Raw genomic sequence first — 22425 nt, 5'->3', positions numbered from 1 at the left:
GAAGACCAAAAACATTCGTACTTGCTTGTTGATGACCTATTCAAGCTGTGATGTGTCTGACAGCAAATGGAAATCCTGCCCACTGCTCTATTGGAAACAGGCTAGCCTATGTACTGAGGGGGAAAAAAAGCTACAATTAGAGCTGGGGATGGTGAGCAATCAACCCCCTGTGGACTGTCGTCCAACTTTTATGCTTAAAGAAGGACTATTTTATGGCATACAAAATAGACCCTACCAAAACAAGGACATTTTAGCCCTGAAGTGGTTGTATGGACCACCACCACACCACCATGCAGCTAAACTGGCTATTATACAACAGTGGTATAGCTAGATCAGTTCATAGAGTATCCTCTACAGAAAGGCCATTAGTCACTCCGATGTAAAACACCCTGAGATCACAACAGGAATAAACAACACTTGCAGTCTGGTTTCAAAAAAGTTCATTTCATTTAAAACCATAAAACTGTACTCGGTGTAATTTCATAGAATTGTTTTCATTTTATTAATAAACTGTGCATAAATGTGAGTGACCTTTTAATGGGCATACTGTTCATTTTGTACTGTTATTTTTTGTGAACATAGCAGGGGCCAAAGAAAATCTTATTTCTTCAAGGTAAGTCAGCTTTCTCTGAGCTCAAAGGAGCAGCTTCAGTTCTCAAAATTTTAAGGAAAAAAGAGAAGCAGCTGAATGAAAGACATGATGAATTTCTGTTTTTAGGGTTATGGTGGATGTGCATGTAAACCTCTAAGAAGAATTGCCCAAAAAGCAGGATTGCTGTAGTAGCTTGTCTACTTATGGTATGTAAGCATGTAAAGAGGGGCAGACACGGATCCTTGGAGACATTTTCTAAATTTTAAAGTAAAGTTTGACTGCCCAAAACAAATGTGCTGTCAAAAACTACTGCCTAAATTTAAAACAATATATTTCATCTCTTTTAGGGGTAAAATAAATTTTAGTTGTGATAAGATAAGATAAGATAAGATAAGATAAGATAAGATAAGATAAGATAAGATAAGATAAGATAAGATAAGATAAGATAAGATAAGATAAGATAAGATAAGATAAGATAAGATAAGATAAGATAAGATAAGATAAGATAAGATAAGATAAGATAAGATAAGATAAGATAAGATAAGACTTTATTGATCCCCGGAGGGAAATTCGGTTGTCACAGCAGCCAAAACAAGAAATATAGCAGTTAGAAAAAGACAAAAAACAAAGTAGCAATGAGTAAGAATAAAATAGTAATAATATAAAGTGGAAGTAAAAGTACACATCATAAATAACAAGTTAAATAAGGCAATAAATACAGTTTTTGGTACATTACGTATTATGGTTCATGGGTCATTTGGAACATAGGTCATTTGTTTTTCATCGATGCAGTCTCTCAAGTTTCCAAAGTACAGTAATTAAAATCCAATAAAACAAAGTGCAGTTTACTGCCTCTGGCATCATTTCCTCCAAAACCTCAATATCCCTCCTTACATAAAACCTATAAAAAGGACTATACATTACTAACCAGATGTTTTGTTGTGCACAGGTGAGAAAATGCAGGTTATTGTCAGTAATGATATGTTAGGAGGACAGCAGTACTGATGTTGCACTGACAAACAAGCAGAATTGTGCATGTTTTTGACAATAATTGCGCCATAAAAACGTGATCTGCGGCTGTTGTAAATCCAAGCACACTGTTGTGTTTGTATGTGAGAATAGTCCCCTCCAGCAATAAACGAAACATCAGAACATTGTGTCTCCACACAAGTGTGTGCAAGTGTGCATGAACTGTTTGCTGCTCACATAAAAGCTGCACCATGTGCTTGGAAAGTTTTGCTTCACATGATGGAACCGAATGCACCAAAACTTGTTTTCTGCATGACTGGGCATACTAATGGAAGTACCACAATCATGAATTATATCATCTTTCTTTAAGTAAATGCGGCACTGATTCCCAGAAGATCAGAATACTATATTTTCCATTGCAACTCATGGATAATAATACTGTAGGAGTTTTATATTTTCCCAGTTTTCCCAGATATTATATGATCACTTGTGGGAAAAATTAGTTTTCAGTAGAGCTGGCTCAACCTGGTGTCTGCAGGTGTTGTGAGAAGGAGGCATAAAGTCCACAACAAAGAATAGAGATGGGAGTTTTTCATTCTCCTCTAAATTTTTTGTATGGTCTGAGCAGTTGTGACAAATATATATACAGAGTTGCAGTTAGGCTGTTAGAGGAGTTTGTGGTTACATGCAACCAATCCGGGAAATTAAAGCTGATGGTGATTATGTCTTTCTATCTTCCTCCCCCATTTTTTCCCCAATGTCATGGCTTTGGCTTGGATCTGTCTTGTAAGCAAAGTCTGCCTTTCTCTGCCATCTCTCCCTCCCCTTTCCACATTATGGAAAATGAAAGAAACATATGAAAAAAAAACTACCAGACTATCATGTGTTTATGTTTGATGTACAATTTGACTTTTTTTAATTTTTGGGAGTTCATTAGAAATGTATCCCATCTGTCACCGGCCTCCTGTGGTTTTTTAAGGAACTGCAACATTTTTGATTTGCGTCAAGTACGGGAACAAGGGGTGGGGGCTTGGTTTGAAGCAATGCCTCCCCTGCTTGACACTCAGCAAAAGGGTTAGATTGTGGGGGTTTAACCATCAAACAGTTTGCTCTTACTGCAATGCTCTGCTTTTTTAGGGGGAGGGTGTCAAAAACAGAGGACAAATTACACACCCTGTTGTGTGACAACTGATAGCACTTCAAGTTAAACATCTGTCTATTATTTTTGCAGCTATGGTGTGAGTTGTGTTCTTCTTGGGGATTGTCAGACAGGCAGGTGACATCATGGAAAGTGAGTGTTGTGCAAACAAAAGCAGCAGCCCTCAGGTGGGCTTCAAGATTAAGAGATTACAGTGGAAATGAAAGAGCTTCAAACACACATGCACATACCCAGGTGCACGTTCAATATTCCAGCTAAGCTCCAGTGTGTATGAGTCTCTATAGGTGGAGGGTGACTGTATATGGCAGACATACACAGACAAGTTAAGAAGATAAAAGAAGTGGGCTCATTGTGGCCGACAGCTACCTACAGAGTCAAAAATGAGGGGGGCTTCCTCCTCCTTCTACATCCATTCATGAACATAAGAAAACGTTTCATTTTTTTTTTTTTTCTGACAGAATAAGACCCCTACACTTCTAAAATGGATTTTATTTAGCCCCAAGTCTTTTAGTTTAAACATTAATTTAAAGATTTTAAAAGGATGGAATAAACTTGGCTTTAACATTAATTCATCAATACTGTGTTAAAATAAATTCTTTGCATGTCAAGTCCTTTTTTTGTTGTTCGTTCATGTGTTTTTTTGTTGCAGGGTAACAACAGAAACATCAAAACTTAACTTACTGAAGCCCCCTGCTGACAAATTTCAGCTCCGAACAATTTGAATTTTTTTCAGCGTCAAAAAGGTGAAAACCGGCACAGTGGTTAGCGTAGTGGTTCAAGTCCCAGGTGGACTTGAACCTGAAACAGAACACCAATGGGGGACCTTTCTGTGTGGAGTTTGCATATTCTCCCCGTGCATGCATGGTTTTCTCTGCGGACTCCGGCTTCCTCCCCCCGCCCAAAAACATGCTCCATAGGTTATTTGGTTACTCTAAATTGTCCATAGGTGTGAATGTGAGTGTGCATGGGTGTGTGATTGTGGCCCTGCAACAGACTGGCGATCTGTCCAGGGTGTCCCCCGCCTTTGCCCATGAGTGTCCGGGATAGGCTCCAGCAGCCCCGTGACCCCGAAAGGGACAACGGAAGAAGATGAATGAATGAAAAAAAAAAGGTGAATACTAAGTGTGTGTGTGTGTGTGCGTGGGGGGGAGGGGGTCGTGGGAGGTTCTTTATAGAAACGTTTTACAATACACAATACAGTACACATGAGCTAATCTCCTGTCCCATGTCTGTTTTTTTATATCCATATTTAACCTGTGTTGTGTTCTGCCACTATCCAAGATCCAGGAGGCGCACCACTCAACATCTCGCCCAATCAAAGGCCCCTAGAAGTTCACTAGACCAGAGATTATTAATTTAGAACGTGGCCTCTCCAGGGAATGGACTATCGTGAAGTGACTGTGAGTAACACTGACAGTTTAAACAAAGGTGACTGGTCTTTGGAGAAGGCTAGTCCTGCAGATATGAGGAGATGTTGAAAAGACAGTTTCAGCCTGTATGCACACGAGCACACTCCAGCTGGAAATGACATATTTTTGTATGCACATACCCCATGATTTGAGGTTAGGAGTAATGACAAGAGAGGTGAAGAAAGGAAGAAGCTGCTGAAGTGCTTCAAACTCACAGGACAAACTTATCACCACCATGTCCCCACAATGAAGTGTTTTGTTGCCACAGCTGCCGCGAGTAAAGATGATCTATGAAAGTAGCAAAAACCATCTTACAGTCAAAGTGTCTGAGAAAGAAATCACCTTATTGCCAGCCAACAATATTGGGTTGAATAAAAAGTGACATTCACCAATAGAAATATTGGTAACAATCATTTAACTACTATTGTGCACCTACAGAAAGAGCTTAAAAACTGTCAGATTTAGGTATAAACCTTATGGAAGCCCTTTAATCTCCACATTGAAGCATATTTGAAAAAAGTCAGCTCACAAAGTAAATGCTAAGAGGCTTATTAAACACAAACGAATCCCTGATCACTGCTACGTAAAATGGTCAGAGTAAAACAAAATAAATATATGCACAGCATAGTTTCAAAAACTCTGATATGCTCCAAAACCTTTGAAGCCACTTAGATGAGTCGTGAAACATTTCAAGACAGAAAATGTTAGGTCCAAGTGTCAAGACTCAACTTTAAGACAACAACTGCATAGTCATACACTTTAATTAACTTCTAATGGGGAGTTTTTTTTTTCTTGTTGACGTAAGTGTCAAAGCTTCACCTCTACTATTATCTTAGAAAGCATCTTTACTGCTCTTCTACACCGTTTCTTAAGAGCCCAGGCTTTGGTGACGTCACGTTAGGCCAAGGAGGTGACTACAGTACATACAGCAAAGATGCAGGTCCACTTATTACAAACCGAGTCATGTGACCACACCTGTTTTCCATACCAGTAGTGCAGAGAGATGCTCACAAGTCAAAATAAAATGTTTATAAGTCAAAGTCCACTGGAATACGTGGAGGAGCTGTTGTTGCATGGGGCTTTTTGGAGCTTTTTGAGTGTAAGCTGAGAACTAAATTACAGAGGTTTAAAGCAGAGCCAGGAGGTTGGTTGAAGGTGATCCGCACACTCAGCTGCAAATCCACTCTTACTATTGCACAGGTGTTGCACACCTGGGCCTTTGGATGTCCCCACAAGCCATAGATTAGCCTACCTGTGAGGTCAGTGACCCTTTCTTGTCTTTCAAAGGTGGAATTAGAGCAAATTAGCATGTTCTTGTAATTTTCAAAGTTCTTTGAAGTAAAGATATTTTTCCATAGCTGCCAACTTCCTTTCCTCAAATGTCTGTTATTTTATTTATTTATTTTTTGGCTAGATCTGTTTGGGACAGTTTATTATAAAACATTTCAAAGAAGATTTGCTCGTGGTTCTGTTTTTGAGTTTCTGGGCGTTTGGATGTGGTGGTCAGAGATATCACCCACCACAACCCCTAGCATCATTTCGTCATGGCGACGGTTATCTTTCACCAATGTTTGCTGCAGGACAGACCGGCAGAAACTTGCAAGAAAATCATTTGCTCGTTCATCATAATTTCAATTCATAATTCATTACCAAGAGGTTCCATTGATTTACACAACAGCATCAACTTTTTTTGAACCTATTTTTGTTTAGTGTTTGTTACAGCAAAATGCCATCGTTTGTCTACAGTTAAAAGAGATTTTCCATCATAATTATTCTTTCAGCCAAAGATCTGATGAAAAAATGCAAGTACAGTAATGCAAGTTTTCTTTTCTGAGATAAGGGTGAGTATCTAATATAGGATCTTTTCTGTGAGAAAATTGTACTCTCAGCCTTTTCACAGGTATGAGAACAAAAAGAGAAAGATGGAAAGGACTCATGTTTGTGCCTGAGGGAGGTGAAGGAAACTATTGAGCTTCTGAGAATGCAGATAAGCTCTAATGTAGGAAACCAAGTGGAAAACAAAGCAGTTGAAAAGAGAAATGACAGTATTAATAATAATCAGAATGCATTCCCTCCTCAGAACAAAGATACTTTATTTAAATGCTGTTTAGAGTGACATGTTGATGGTGCTGAGGCTATAAAGAGTGCAGTGGCTTCCTGTTCAGACAAAGAGTTCTAACAGTAAATGAGCTTTGCTTTTAAGCAAACATTTGCATTTGTAAACCATAGTGTTTTTTATGGAGTCTTTTGATTTTTGTGCTTACAAATTCAAAATCAGCAGAACATTCTGTAAATGAGTATACTTTTTTTTGTAACAGCCAAGCTAACAAACGTCCCACATTTAACTTTTTTTTTGTATCCCTGAGGACCTAAAAACATAATCTTCACAGCAGATCATTATGAATTCCACATACTGCAAATGACATCATGCAAAGATTCCTTAACAAGTTACATCCAGTATGCGTGCATTCTGACATTGTGATTGATGGACTCAACTAGGCCAAAAGGAGGGGAAACATCAGGGCATGCAGCTAATTGAAATATCATGTGAAAATATCTTTCTTCTTGTGATTTAGCAACATTTTGCAGCATCTAACTGCAAGCTTTGACACAAATAGCTGATTAAAAACAGGAGAACAACAACTTGGCGAGGATACATTGGAGATAAGCCGTGAGAAAGAATGTTTTCAAAGAAAGAGCTTGCTTCAGTCGCTGTAGATGGCAACTTTTTCTTGCCAAGCAAAAGTGTTGTCGTTTTTCAAGCTGGTGCAGTGAAGGTAGTAAATGGTTTACTGACGTATTAACTGTTGGGTTCAACTTACTGCAGACAGTAGGGCAATTCAAAAGACACATCTGGATTCAGAGAAAAGTGGGCCACAGCTATATATGAAATGTTAGAAGTTGTATGTGATGCGTGGTTATTCACAAAAAAACCCTCCAAACTTTCTTCCAGGGTTCTGGTTTACATTTAGGAAACTATGTTATGCAGAAACTTTGATTGTGAGTTGATTACTAAAGTGCATGTAAGCACACATTAAAAGAACAGTGTGGATTTAGATCGAGGTTTTTTATAGTTTTGAGGCAGCAAGAAAAAAGAAGTCCAAGAAAAGAGAAAGGGTGACAAAAACCACAGCAAAGAACAGAACACCTCCAGCACCCGCAAGGTCCACACAAATCCAGGCTACTCTGAAGTTTGCTGGAGAAAATCCCAAAAATTCAGAGATGAGATGAGTCAAACTGCGGTGGTCAGATGAGACCTGAATTGGACTCTTTGGCATCAAATCAACTCGCTGTGTTTGAAGGACGACTGCTGTTTGTGATCTAGAGAACTGTCAGCTGTCAGATGGAAAAAAATACTTTTTTCCAAAAGTGGAAGAATGGACAGGGCTACAACCCGTCAAATCCCGAGTCAAAACCTTTTTTTTTTTCAGACGGGTCTCTAAAAAATGGATTCATGGTTGGTCGTAAAGCAAGGTGGTGATTCTAAACATACAACAAAGGCAACAAATGAGCAGATATATTCTTTTTTAAAAATCTTTAGGGGGAAGGATATGGACAAACTTCATACACAAAACTTTATTGTAACAGGAAATCTGCATATTTACTTGGACAAAATCCTTCCGGATGTGTCTTTAACGCATAAGGAATGATTTTGTCCTCCTATACTAATGTTTACTAAGGTATAAGGTTTACTAAGATGCAATGCATGTATTTCACTCTAATAGACAAGTCAATTTCTAACCTTTGGAAGTCTATTTTTGTAGTTGTGCAATCTTAGATGACCCCACCCTTACTTTGACGTGTTATTCCTACCATGACAAAGGTGGATAAAGGTGGAAAGATTTCATGTAATCCATGGAAACCATTGCAGATCACAAATCATTGAAGAAAAAAGGTTCAGCTCACTGTCTAGTGGGTCTAGATGACCCAACTCCCAACGTTAAAGTGCCTAGGATAGCACAAGGGTTAATCTGTCTCCCCTCATTTGATTGTCAGTGGGTCAAACAGCAAAGTCAGCATGGGAAAAAAAACAACAGCAGATGTTGCAACCCCAACAAACAAACAGCATCAAACTCTTTTTCCTGCTTCAAACACCTGACAGGCGACCTTTGGCTCCCCTGCTCTCCCTCCAGGCTGCTGTTTGACATTGTGATAAGAGAGCAGAATTTGATGTAGAGGTGAAGTGAACTGCGTTTGAGCCCTGCTGGTGGAAGATATATGGAGGATGCCGCTGGGGCTGGGAGAATTATCTACCATCGATGAGGTCAGCAGGATTTTTCCACAATAGATCCTGACCTCCGATCTCTCACGCCCACATCCACACCTTAGCTCGCCTCATGCTGCTTGCTGTCAGGAGCCCTCTCTCTTGAAAGCTCAAAAAGAGACAGAGCTGAAGACTTGAACAGAAAATACTTTGAGAATTGCGACCAGGCTGAAGTGTGTTTCTCAATAACAGTTTTGAACTCTTTTATAATGCTCTTGATGTTTTGAGTTACAGCAGTGTTTCTTAATTCTCATTTAAAAGGATCATAAATCCAAAGTTCAGCCATCCAGCTCATGTGGAATAGATTTGGTGTTCTTTCCACTTACTGAACATGTAAGGAGTTGATATCTGGCAGTTCGGTTCTGAATTCGTAATTTCTCACTGGAGCACAGCGATCTCGAGGGAAGCTTTAATGGACGAGGATTATCAATGTGACCAAACACACAAACAACCAAGAAACTGGCTCACAACATTTATAGCAGCAATGCTGTTGATGAAGAGACATTTCTACACTAAAAGAAATTTAATTCCTCAAATCACAATGAGAGCAAACAACTCTTTCTTCTTGTATTGCAGAGTGAAATGTATCTTCTTTTAATCCTAATATGCATTTCATATCTTCACTAAAGATCAATCTTAGTTAACAAATTAAAGAACCATGCTACATACAACCTCATTAGAAATACTTTGAGTGTTATGTGCATTATCAATTTTCAACAGCTTTAGGACAAAATAAAAATGAAAAGCTCAGATCAGTTTCTAAAATAAAATTAAATTTAAAAAAACTTATGGTGTAATTAGACTGGACACATTTAGTTCATTTAAAGTGAACCAGAGTTTGTTTCCCCTGATAATCCTGAACAAATTTTCTGTCTGAATGCACCCAAGCAGACCCTGGTCCGGGACCAGGAACCACTCTCTGACCTATCTTTGGAGGTGTTTTTGGTTTGTTTCCAATCGGACTGAGCTTTGGTTCGCTCTGAGATTCCTCAGTCTGAATACAAACTGTTCCTGGAGTGGAGCAACTGAACCAAAACAGCCACCGTAATCGGGAATAGAGTAGGACTGTAGAAACAAATAACCAGCAGACAAATATAAGGCAACGATTCTCGTGCTGTCAAACAGTGCTATCCAACTGTTACTTGTCAGAACATTTATTTTAACAAAGCTGAAAACGCTTTACGTGCATTTCTGTATCTCGTTAAACGGTATGCGCCCGATACAGCATGACGTCATCCCAAAAGCTATTGTAGTTACTCAGAAATTCTTTTAAAATAAAGCCATAACACCACAACGATGAGACACAGCAAGTCATTGAAATGTGATCGGATAAATGCAGGCTTATTCAGACAACTTTTAACGTGATACACATTGCTTCTCACTGTTTTCCCGGCAATCTTTATGTCGTCATGACTCAAATCCAACAGTGCCAGATGTGTCCCCCTGCTAAAGCCCGTATATGTGCAGGCCCGTATTAAGTTTGCTAGACATCATTTGGATGATCCACAAGAAGATTGGAAGAATGTCCTATGGTCAGATGAAACCAAAATAGAACTTTTTGGTCAGAACTTTACTCGTCATGTTTGGAGGAGAAAGAGTGAGCTGTATCCAAAAAACACCATACCTACTGTAAAGCATGGGGGTGGAAACAACATGCTAAGGGGCTGTTTTTCAGCAAAGGGACCAGGACGACTGATCTGTTCAAAGGAAAGACTGAATGGAACATCAGATTTTGAGCGCAAACCTCCTTCCATCAGAAGGGCATTGAAGATGAAACGTGGTTGGGTCTTTCAGCGTCACAACGATCCCAAACACAAACGCCCGGTTGATGAAGGAGTGGCTTCGTAAAAAGCAATTCAAGGTCCTGGAGTTGCCTAACCAGTCTCTAGATCTCATCCCCACAGAAAATCTATGGAGTGAGTTGAAAGTCTGTGATGTCCAAAGACAGCATCACTGCTCTAGAGGAGATCTGCAAGGAGGAATGGGCCAAAATACCAGCAACAGTTTGTGAAAACCTTGTGAAGACTCACAGAAAAAGTTTGACTGCTGTCACTGCCAACAAAGAGTATACAACAAGGTTTTGAGTTGAACTTTTGTTATTGACCATCTACTTATTTTAACAATCAGACAATAGGATTTTCTGGATTTCTTTTGTCATTTTGTCTGTCATAGTTGAGGTATAACTATGCTGAAAATTACAGGCCTTTCTCATCTTTTCAAGTGGGAGAACTTGCACAGTTGGTGGTTGACTATATTCTTTTTTATCCCATAGTAGGTTATTTTTTTGCTTTGTGTTATATTATTTGTTGTGATGAGCAAATTGAACCCAAATTTTTTTATCAAAGCCCTGCCCATACTCTTCATGAAACTCCAATATGGAGTCGGAGCATGACCTAAGTCATCTAAGCTCTACTCTGTTTGCTATAAATTTAGTTAGATACACTAGACTTTAAATGCAAAGATGCCACAAAAAGCTAATGTCCCTATCCAGTGTCATATCACCTCTACAGGCTTTTAGAACCGTGTTATTTTACCACACAAATGAACCAGAGGGCTGATTTAAACTTCAACTAAAAATGTGTCCTCAGTGTTACGTTTCACTTGGACTGTTGGTATTTTGGAGGTTTTCTAGACCATAGTGCTCAGGGACAGTAGTCTATTCTTTTCTACTCAGTGAGCCCTCCCATTCATGACCACCTGCAGTGTGAACCTACAATGAGAGGATTAAAGAAATACAGAATACACACAGGACTGTTCAAATCTGTCTAAACGTATCATAAGGGTGCAATGTTGATTTCATTTACTTGCTGGAAGAGATTTTTCTTTTCTGACTTTTTATACATCTAAAGTTGATAACATGCTTAAAGCTAACAAATATTGGCATAAGATTGTACTTGTTGTTTTGAGTGGTAATTTTCTCGTTAGTTGAATGCTGATTCTCCTTGCCTTGTGTTCTCCCTGAAATGCTTTAAAGCCTGCTGGGCTTACAATGTTTGTGCAAAAATCAAGCAATGTGCGGTGGAGTGGAAACTGAAGTGGATGTCATGGTGTGCAGAAAAGGAGTTGCACTCACGCACACACACACCCGCACACACACACACACACACACACACATACTACTGTGCAGAGTATATGAACATTAATGCACCCCCACCTGCCAGAATCAGACAGATGTGGTTTGTTTTCCACTTCGACTCACGTCGGTCAGTCTGAGAAGGTTTTGATTGGAAGGTTTTAGATCTTGCAAGGGCTCTGACGGTACAGCCTTTTCAGTCTAAATACATGCCTCTGCCTTTTTAAAGTACTTTGTCATGTTTCAGGTCATCAATCTATTAAGATGTTGCGTTTGTTCCCGACGTGTCGTATTTTAATGGGCCTTACTTCATGTCTTTTATGTCTGCCCGTTTAACAGCAGGTCATCAGGAATCTCCTGGTGTTTCTTGGGTGTCACAAAAGCCTTTGGCGTTTGCAGCGATACCAGCAAACCACAGAGTTTACCTGTTTAAAGAAATGATTCATTCAAATTGTGCTCTGGAAAATGAGTCAGTGTTTGCTGTAAACGGTTTAAATCATGAGGGGTTTACATGGGGCTTCCCAGATGTGCTCATCAGGAAGACTGCTGCTTTGATCCTGGGTCAGAAACCACCTTCAGTACAAGAAAAGATCTTTTTTTAATGCAATAATTTTCTTCTACTTATGTACGACACGTCTCCTTGACTGTCTTTGAACTCGACAGGCCTTTACACCATTCTGAAGTGCCAGCGAGAGAACATTTGACTCTTAAATCTACATACAATCGTGTTGTTTGTGGTGTGGCCAAAACAAATACCTGCCTCGGTGACGACACCTGAAAGACAAGGACAAAGGGGAAACACAGACACAATGTGCATGAAGGCTCACACAAAGGAAAACACCAGAAGTAAAAGCCTTCCTGAGTTTTTTTTTTTTTTTTTTTTTTTGAAGCCCTCCTTGGGAAAACATCCGTGCCCCCACACGATGCTGAGCCTTATGTTTCCTTTTACCTTTAATCTCAGTGAAAAGAGCTTTTAACAAGGCTGGGGAGGATGAGTGGATCTGCTAAAGAGGAACAAAGGCAGGGAGGAACTCTAAGGGATAGTGGAGGGAGGGAGACTCTGTAATTTATCACCTGCTGCCTTTGAGCAGTCCTGTGTTTCCCGCTCTGGGCTCTTTGTGAGTTTGTGTATACCTAAATACAGGCACCGTAAAGTGATGAATGATATGAGCAGGAAGAAGTATTGTTCATTCCTAAAACACCTTAAAAGATCATCTATGAATAAGTATTTCTAATAAAGTTTGTTTTTGTTTTTTGTAAAAAACAACAACAACAACACCTTCAACATTTGTCTATCTATAGGTTTTGACATATCAACTTTATTAATGAGAAATATTATAGTCTGACTTTAAACAGAGGCACCAACTGCATCCATTTTCAGCAAAAAGGCGTGAACAATAAAAAATTAATGTATCAGAAATAGAAAAAAGTTGTGCAAAATAAAGCCTCATGCACCACAGAAATAGTCATAACATTGCAGGATTTGGTGAACATTTCTAATACTGCCGGTGTGCCTTTTGCTGTCATTTCCTGCCACCTTGTGGCTTTGCTTTGTACATGCATTCAGGTTTAGAACACATTGAGACCCTGCATCACAGAGAGTTCACCCACTTATGTTTGTTTTCTCAAATATACAGTCAGCTTCCTCCCAAATCAATTACTGGTGATGAGTTTGAATGTTTTTTGCTGAAAATGCAAAAGGAAGTTTGCAAAAGTTAAAAAAATTAAGACTGAAAAAGATCCTTAAACCACCAAGTGACTTCATGGAGTAGCTGAAAAACACCTGACTGATGCTGAACCGTAAGTGAATAAATCGATTTATATTCCCACAATCCAACCACGTTGATCTGTCTGAGGCAATTTGTTAATTGAATCAGCGAAACATTACAAAATCCTTTACATGAATCAATAATTGACATTAGAAAATACCATTTGGATTGAGATATGGTGGGTTTATTTTATAATGTAAAAACGAGTAAACAAGTTAGGCTATCTCTGTTTTTTTTAATCAAGCTTTTTTCTTAATGATATAGAAAATAAAAACAAAAAAGGTTGAACTCTGGCGTTTTATGTAGGTTTTTATAAATATCTTGGTTGTTGATGCTTTACTTGAGGTTAGTATTTATTTTTGTCATAAAGTCACGTTTAACTTTGCTCCAGTCCTTTATGGCAGTCCCATGAGGTCTAAGTTAGGTTTGATCCCCTCAGTTTAATCAAGACAAATATCATCACTTGCCTAAAAACGTGGATTTAATGTCTTCTTCTCATGGCTCTTGCGCTGTTGTTCCTCTCCAGGTCCCAGCAGCGGCTCTCTGGGGTAGTTGATGTTGGGATTCCTGACCACTGCCTGTACCCCATCTCTGATCCATCGTGCTGCATGGGGCATTATTGAGCACCATCAGCTTACCAGCTGCCAAGTGTGTGCTGCAATAACCGTAGTTATCTGCCAGGGTTTTCTTTTCTTCTTCATTCTTATTTTTTAATCAGTAAAATTCACACTTTCTTTTAGTTAAATGTTTTCCTTTTCTCCATTTTTTTGTTTTTGCCAGCATGCATGCTTATTTTTCTAAAATGCTTACTTTTTGTTTTATTACCTTTTAACAACCTTTAGTTGACAGTTAGTCTACTAAGACTGCTGGCTCAAAGCCCCGGCTTCAGATAAGTGGAAGAAAATAAATGAACAACTTTTTGGAGTCCCACTATTCTTAACTGGGGTATTTTTGCTTTGTCATTTTTAAACCATTTTTCTTTATTTATTTAACATTTTTTAAAGTGATATCTACCAGTGATATCTATCTTTTTTTAACTGAATTCATAAAGATGACAATATTACACTTGACAACAAGAGTCCAAAGTGAGAGATAAAAAAAATAGTTTTTTTTATTGACTGTAGAAAATCCAAAAACTTTTATGATTAAAAAAAGAAGGAGGGAGGGTTTGGGGAAGAGAAGGAGGGAGTTAAGAATGTGTGCCCTGTCTAGGCTACCCCACTTTGGTGGGACACAGCCTGGGTATATAGATAGATATAGAAGATTCCCCAGCTGTTTCGTTTTCTTCTGTTAGTTTAATTTTGTCCAGAAACATTTTTTTAAGTTACTGCAATAGAGAACTTATTGATATTTTAATTTTAAACCACTGCTAGACTTTTGACCAGTTTCTATTGGTATTCTATTTCCAAAATATTGTTTTCTTTTTAAGCCAGACTAAAAGAGTTTCCTGCATATTTTATGTTTATCTTGTGTTTACTCTAAAAACTGCAGCTGTTTAAACCGTAATTTAGAAGAACCAGAAGATTAAATGTTATCTTTGTAGAAAGACGATTTATTCCTATTCTAATGTTTTCCTTCTTTTAGAAGCGATGTAGTATCTTAACCTAAATATTTTGGAAAAATAAACTTTTTTTCTCATTTAAGTATTTTTTTATATTTAAAGGAAATAATGGTTTTATTCTATTAATTTTAATTTGATATCTTATTCCTATTTAGAGTCTTTCTATATTTTAGAATAACACTGCAACTTGACTATTTTTGATAACCTGCATGACTTTGGGAGAAGTAAAACAATATTTCATGTTTTTTGGTTTTTAGATATTAGAAAAATACTACAAAATGGCTCTATTTTAATCAATAATTGTAAAAAAAACAACTAATTTTCTTATTTTAGTGTTTTTATAGCTTGGAATAATACAAGACAATTGCTCTTTTTTTCATCTGTTTTTGAAAAAGAAATTAATTTGTCTATTTTGACCGTTTCTGAATGTTAGAATTAATACTCTAATTTGACTCAATTTTTAATCTATTACTTTTTGGGGGAAATCACATTTCCTATTTTAGATTGTTTTATTTCTAGAAAGGATGCACAAATTCAGTTTTTTGTTTGTTTTTTCCTGAAAGAAAACCTATTGTCACAAAAAAAACCTAAATAAACCACAGTCCCTGAACGCAGCAAAGCACGAACGCTGATGACGTAGCACGCAGCTTCTGTGTTTGGCTGTGGTCGAAGCTCGATAAGGATCAAGGAAATCTCTAGCATCGTTAGATAAACACCCTGAAAAGGTGTTACACAGCAAACGCGCAACCGTCGCCATACCATAAGACTCCAAAAGGCATCCTTCACACCGCGAGGGGCGACATGTCTGAGACATACGGTACGTCTTCGTGCGGAAGCAGCCTGTTAATTAACGCTCGCTAGCAAGCAAACTGCTCCATGATGATCAAGTTGGCTTTTCTAGCATTCTTGCTAGTTAGCTTGCTACTAACCTATTTGTAGATTATTTGGTGGACACGGAAACAATATTTCACTTTGCTCACATTGAGTTAAGGCTATATATGGTTGTCTTAGAGTGTATCTGAGTTTATACTGGTGACCTGACAACAGGGAGAACTCGCTTTCTCCGTTAACCGGCTAAGTAACGAAATCTCACAGAATCATTCTGTGAGATCATCATCATGGTCGTGCGAGTGACAGTTTGCTCAACTTTACTGTTCATGCCAAAGTTTCAGGTCGGCACATGAATATGGGGTTTGCAGAAACTTGTAACTCCACCATATCTGGAGAGCAGACGCAAAGGTGTTGGTCTAGGGTGTTTTCAGTGCAGATGAGCAGATAAAAACATGGCCTGTAGAGGAAAGGAAGGAGAGCCACGGCTTGTTCTTACCTGTGGAGAAAGAAACAGCTGCTTGCATCTCACCTCAGACTGAAGCTGCTAAGCATGATGTGGGGAATTACAAATAAGAAATCCACATAAATCGGAGATTAATGTTTGTAAAGAGATTTGGGGAGAAAAAACTCCGACATCAAACTATTTAGATTACAGAAAGTTACTTCAATGGAAGATATGAAACAGTAAAAGGTTTAATTTAATGCATTTTGTGCATTCTGCACTTTATTATCCTGGTGAGGTGCAATGAAACAGTCAATTAGATGAATGTTGAAGACTTTGCTCACTTTAAGCTTTGATTTCTGTATGTTAAATGCCCACCGTTTGTTAAAAATTGTAGTTTTAACTAAAGATAAAACAGAAAATATATATATAAATTCTGACAAAAAAATTACATTTCAACTTTTTTTAAATCATGTTTTATTTTTTCTTCTTTTATTTTTATGCAGTTTGTCTAAAAAAAAAAAGTCATTGCCTATTAGATAAGCAAGATGGGAACGTTTTGAAAGAGGCCTGGCTTCATCGTCTCATGTTGCACTCTCACATTCATATCCCATCTGCTTGTTCTTCTTCCATGATGTTTCTTCTTCATATTTCTTGCATGATACTGTATCCACACGGGCAGCATTTATGGAAAAAGTGCCATGGCTAATGGTTGCTGTAATAGCTTATTGATCTTTGTCTCAGTCTGCTAAATTTTCGCCTAGGGGTTTAAACATTTAGAAAAAATGTTTTCTAAATGTATCCATCATTTCAAGCAGCTGCTTACCTCCAAAAAGGGGGAGAAGTCGCTCAACGCCATTCTCGTTTCTTTTTGTGTTTCGTCGTTTTTTTTCCCGCTCAAAGTCTTTCCGTTTCCCATAAATTCAGCTGGGCTTTCCCCCATTGCTGTGACATATCGACAGCTTGATGGCACCGGCAGGTCTTGTGGTGCCAAGGCAAGCTTTTGAAAGCGATCTGTTCGCCTTTGATTCCGCCAGTTCCGCTGTCACAGCCGTGTAAGTGGGATTTGTAAGCGTGGCTTTCACAGTGTCTCAGTGAAAGTGGAAGTCACTTCGCTTCCCTGCAGTCATCAGTTTGACCTCTACCTGTGTTAGTGCTTGTGAGTGTAAAGGAGATTCTAAGAGCACCAAAAAGCTCTATTTAAACCTCACAACAAACTGAATAGCAATCTAATCTTTTTTTGTTGTCTTTTTTTTAGCTGCTACATTAGTTGACTTAGTGAGCAGCTGAAAACTCTCCAGCTGTTACCATGATAACGGGGAACATCTACACAAGTCACTAATCATTTGCCGGCTGGCTTCTCTGCACACTTGGTTTAAGGTTAAACTAAACCGCAGTCTTTGGATTGTAGGAGGAAATGTGTTATTTGGAGTCTCAGTTCTCCCTAAACTAGAGCAGGTCTTTTCAGTTCCATGTGGTCCTTTTTTATGCTAGACTCCCTTTTTTTTCCCCCATTAAAAGAAATTTTATATTTTAAAGGTAAAAATAGATTTCTAGCAACCAAGAAAGTTTCAAAAAAGTTTGATTATTTTCCTTTCCTCTTTTATGGCCTTGATCGTGTCTTTTATGTGTGCTGTAGGACACTGTTCCCTGGTAAACACAGTAACACCACAGTCTGCGCTGTGGACTGCTTCAAATGTCTTTGGTCTGAGTCATTTTAGAGCCGGGTTGTTGCCGAATGAGCAAAGGTCCACTGTTTCTAATAAGGAAAACAAAGCAGCTGTTCAGTCTGTTAAATAGTCTTTCAAAGCCACATTTAGTAAATAGTTAGCCATTATATTTAAAGTTTTGATCATTTAGACATTTGGAATTGTGAAGCAGAAAACTTGTAAGCAGAACGACATTGCTAAGCGAGGTTCTGTGATTTTGTTGGGTGTAATGTTTTTTTTTTATAAGGTTAAGAGTCAATTTAAAGACTAGATTTTTTGGTAAAGTATGGACTTGTCCCAGATCTCCTGACTTTTCCCCGTCCTCTCCTCCACTTTCAGATTTCCTGTTCAAGTTTCTTGTGATTGGCAGTGCTGGGACGGGAAAATCCTGTCTTCTCCACCAGTTCATTGAGAACAAGTGTAAGTCTGTTTTATTTATGTATTTTTCCAGATGATTAAACTGACAGTGTTGAGCTCATCTTGGCTCATAAGAATCTTGTGGGTTAAAGATGACAGCTTCAACTTCTAAACAAGCACATCATTACCCCATGTTGTAGGTCAAAAGAGATAATTGCGTAGTTCTTGGAAGGTGTTGTTTCTGGCAGGTCGGTGCATTCCTCATAATTGTTGTGTTTGTTCCTCCATGCAGTCAAACAGGACTCCAACCACACCATCGGTGTAGAGTTTGGTTCCAGAGTAATCAACGTTGGTGGGAAAACGGTCAAACTGCAGATTTGGGATACTGCTGGACAGGAGCGATTTCGGTAGTTCAATCTTGCAGATGTTTTTTTTATTATTTTTTTAACTTCCCCTAGGCCTCCTCAGTTGTATTTCCTGTCGTGATGTGCTAATGCTGTCTCTTATGAGCTGAGGACCTGCTTTCTCTTCACAGCTCAGTGACACGCAGCTACTACAGAGGAGCAGCTGGAGCCCTCCTTGTCTATGACATTACAAGGTACAGCCGTCCCTGCTCCCACTCACCCACCACCTTTAGACAAATCCTATGCAGTCAAGTGAAGCCGCATGTCACCAAAAAACAATTCTCCAACTTTCTGCTTCAGTAGACAGGGATAAAATGTTTTCAAAACACCATCAAAACCACAAAATGCTGCGTATTGAACAGCTGCTAAGACCCACTCTGATGACAATTGTCTTTTCTTTTACATATATAGAGGAAATTTATATTAAATTTACATTTCTGAGTATTTCTTTATTCAAATTGTTGTGAATCAGGTGGAGAAAATATAATCCTATTTGAAAAAAATATCAAATTTGTTACTAAGAAAATTTGCTGGGCGCGCCACAGCCTCCCTGCTCTGCTCCATTCTGATGCATCTACTTGTAGACAAATAGATCCGTGTATGTTTCTGTTCTCCTCGTCTGAGCAGCCATCTGACCCAAAACTGTGCGGCTGAATAGCTCCAACGCTGCTCGCTAGTTCTGTAGCACCGGTAATGTTAGCTTGAGGGTGTGGGGGGCTGTAAGCTAGCGGGAGAGCATGTAAACAGAGAGCTCTCAGCAACAGGGGAGGGTAAAGGGGCTTGTCAGAGGCAAATTTCTGATGAACTACTTACTGTTGCTCTGCAGAAACTATTTCCTAGAAAATGACACTGGTGTTTTTTTTTTTTTTTTTTTTTCTTGGCTAAAAAAGGGCATAATGATATTTAAAGGAACAAAGGGAGCACTTTGAAAATAGATCAAAATGTGATCAAAGTGGGATTTTAAGTCTCTGCTTACCGACATCGTATGTTTATGTTAGCTCCTTGAACTTTGCATTTCAGGAAGTGAGCATTCATGCAGTCAGATGGAAAAACCAGAAGCAGGCCTGTATTTCTCAAACTGTTATGAGCGAAACGCCGATGCAGCTCGACAGACATGTACCGGTAATGCTGTTTGCAATCGTAAAAAGGCCTTCGCTTTTGCAAAAGGGCGGGGGCAGAGCACAGATTGACAGCAGCTATAGAACAATGCAGGACAGTTCTGCGTTGGACGGCACAAGTCCATCAACCAAAACTGCCAAGTAAAGCGAAAGCACAGGAAGTGGACGGATGAGGCTGTGGAAGGAACAGCGGGGGCAAGATGTAGAACAATGGAGTGGGGCGAGGGGAACATGAGAACCACAATCCCACTGAGCTGGAGTTGTGCCATCGGTGTGCGGAGGAGGAATTGCGTCAGATTTTCTTGCTATTGAAAGCAGCTGTAAAGCATCAAGAGCCCAGGCCTCCACCCTTCTGTCCCACACATTTGGCCTCATGTTACCATGGATATCAAGGTTTGGTCTTCATACTGAGCTGTTTCACAAAAATGTCCATCTCTGTGTCTTACAGCCGAGAGACGTATAACGCCCTGTCCAACTGGCTGACTGATGCACGGACGCTCGCTAGCCCCAACATCGTCATCATTCTGTGTGGCAACAAGAAAGACTTGGATGCAGACAGAGAGGTGACCTTCCTGGAAGCTTCACGCTTCGCTCAGGAAAATGGTAACGGATTTGTCTAGAAACATTGTGTGTGTCCTCGCTGAACATGTCTTACACTTCCTGGATCCGTCGTGTCCCCCTTTGACCATCATGTGGTTGTTTTCTGTCCACACAGAACTGATGTTTCTAGAAACAAGTGCACTGACAGGCGAAAATGTGGAGGAGGGTTTCCTGAAGTGTGCCCGCACCATCCTCAACAAGATAGATTCAGGTATATTTTAGTCTTTGGTAAACAGGCATGTCTCTTTGTTTGTGTGTGTATTTGCACAATTTATGTTGTTTTGGGGACCATATTGTAGTTTTAAATATGTTCTACATTCAAAAGATTTAATACCTTGAAGTCCCACTCCAATCCTCTTTTAACATATTTTAACTTTCTTTTCCACTGATCTTTTTATTACGATTATCTCATTTTTAACCAAAATCAAAATCCGGAGTTGTTTTCCTGCAGATCAGCAGTAGTTCATTAGAAATTCGCCTTTTGAGTTGTGGGTTGGTGTTGAGTTACCCCGCCCCCTCTTTTAAAATCTGTTTTATTGTATTTTATTTTGGTAACAGTTTTTCCCATTCTCTGCAATGGTCTCTGCAGGAGAGCTGGACCCAGAGAGGATGGGTTCAGGGATTCAGTATGGAGACGCGTCTCTAAGGCAGCTGCGACAGCCGAGAGGCACAACAACACAGAACAAGCAGCAGTGTAACTGCTAGGGGTCAGGCCACGCCTTAACCTGAGCCTGCAGCCCCACGCGGACAGGACGCCCCCTACAGGTCAGTGAGCGTTCTTGTCTGAAGTACTTAGACAAAAACAGGCCTCGCATCAACTTTTGGTTTTTGTTTGCTCAGTCCTTCAGTTCAGCTCCAGGTGTTTTGGTGTGTGTGACCATTCACCCTATAGTCTCACTCACCTTACATCACCTGGATGAGTGAGGTCACAAAGACTCCTACAAGCCCCTGGCCCTCGCTAAGCCTCCTTACCTGAGGGGGCCATCTTGCCCCTGCATCTAGGATGAAGCATCCCTTCAGTGTGAGCGTGATGGGGACATAAGGACGTGATGTCCTCATCAGTTGCTTACCAGACAAGGACGAGTCAACGGTGGTCCATATGGGCTGCTGTTGGTCAACCTTTTGATTTTTATTTCTTTTTTTATTCAGGTTTTAGAAACTTTGCTTTTTGCACTTGCACATTTCTGTCTGTAAATTCCTACTGTCACTGTTTGAAGCACTCTTATCTAGCGTCTCCTGACATGACTGATGATGAGCCCAAAATTAAATGTGATTGTGGAAACGTTTGTATTTCGAAACATGTATACTTAAAGAAATTGAAAATGATAGAATCTACCACATCCTTTATCCTTTTAAAGTTTTCTTGAACATTGAACCTGCTAACTATTGAATGTAAAGTGAGCCTCAGCTGGATGTTGTCTCTAAAGGCTGGAATCTGTATTTTTATTTGGTTTGCATTCAAAGTGTATATGTGAATATATAAAGAGTTTTACAAATTGTGAATTTATAGTTAGAATTCCTAATGATTCCACCTTTTCAACACATTTTGTTTACTCAGTTCACTGTGTAGCTTAAGAAGCACGAAAATAATATTTTTATTCCATTTAAAATCCCAAAGTCCCAAACGTACTTATTTATATATAAAATCTCTTTTTTTTTTTGGCCTGCCGCTGCTGGATTTTCTTTTTCCTCAACCTACTTTTGAATCACTTTCTACAAACACATGCAGCACAAGGGATGATCCTACAAACGACAGCAGGTTGTGCTTTGTTTTTGTAGATCCCCCTCTATTAAGGTTGGCTTTTCCCCAAACGTTGCCGATTGGAAGGGATGCACAGGAAGTGATGACTCTATCCTTGTAAGTCATCGTTGCCCTTCAGGTTTGTTTTCTAAACAGGCCTTTAGAGAAGGGGAGAAGAAAAAAGTGTGCGTGTGTGCACACTGAAGGGTAACTATAATATAGAACTGTCCAAAGTATGTAGAGTCCATTCGCAGGTATTTGGGGTTTTCCTCCTCTGAAAGTGCACTTTTATTTTCAAAATGTCATGTATGTTTTGTTTATATACTGTATCAAAAGAATTGTACATTTTATTTTAAAAGTCTAAGTAATAAAGATTTTGATTGTAGAGGGTTTCTCCTCCTTTGAGCCACTTGCCTCAAAAGGTTTC

At 39.1% G+C, this 22425-nt stretch overlaps 1 protein-coding gene across 1 annotated transcript; it reads left to right on the top strand.

The window, feature by feature from the left end:
• Positions 1-15403: 15403 nt before the first annotated feature.
• rab4b (RAB4B, member RAS oncogene family) lies at positions 15404-22383 on the top strand. Its single transcript, XM_004075399.5, has 8 exons — positions 15404-15613; positions 18118-18198; positions 18428-18542; positions 18671-18733; positions 20106-20260; positions 20373-20468; positions 20847-21022; positions 21098-22383. Exons 1-7 carry the CDS (start codon positions 15598-15600, stop codon positions 20960-20962), a joined length of 642 nt encoding a protein of 213 aa, XP_004075447.1. The 5' UTR covers positions 15404-15597; the 3' UTR covers positions 20963-21022; positions 21098-22383.
• Positions 22384-22425: the final 42 nt, after the last annotated feature.

Source organism: Oryzias latipes, chromosome 13 (assembly GCF_053564925.1).
Source record: "Oryzias latipes strain Hd-rR chromosome 13, Olatipes_Hd-rR_3.1".
NCBI classification, from domain to species: Eukaryota; Metazoa; Chordata; class Actinopteri; order Beloniformes; family Adrianichthyidae; genus Oryzias; species Oryzias latipes.
This window is presented reverse-complemented; position numbering and strand designations above follow the sequence as displayed.

Bases quoted from the DNA above. Each gene is read 5' to 3' on its own strand.
- rab4b (XM_004075399.5), top strand. The intron at 18,734-20,105 runs GTACAGCCGTCC...TGTGTCTTACAG, and splicing joins CTTGTCTATGACATTACAAG to CCGAGAGACGTATAACGCCC. The intron at 20,261-20,372 runs GTAACGGATTTG...CTGTCCACACAG, and splicing joins ACGCTTCGCTCAGGAAAATG to AACTGATGTTTCTAGAAACA.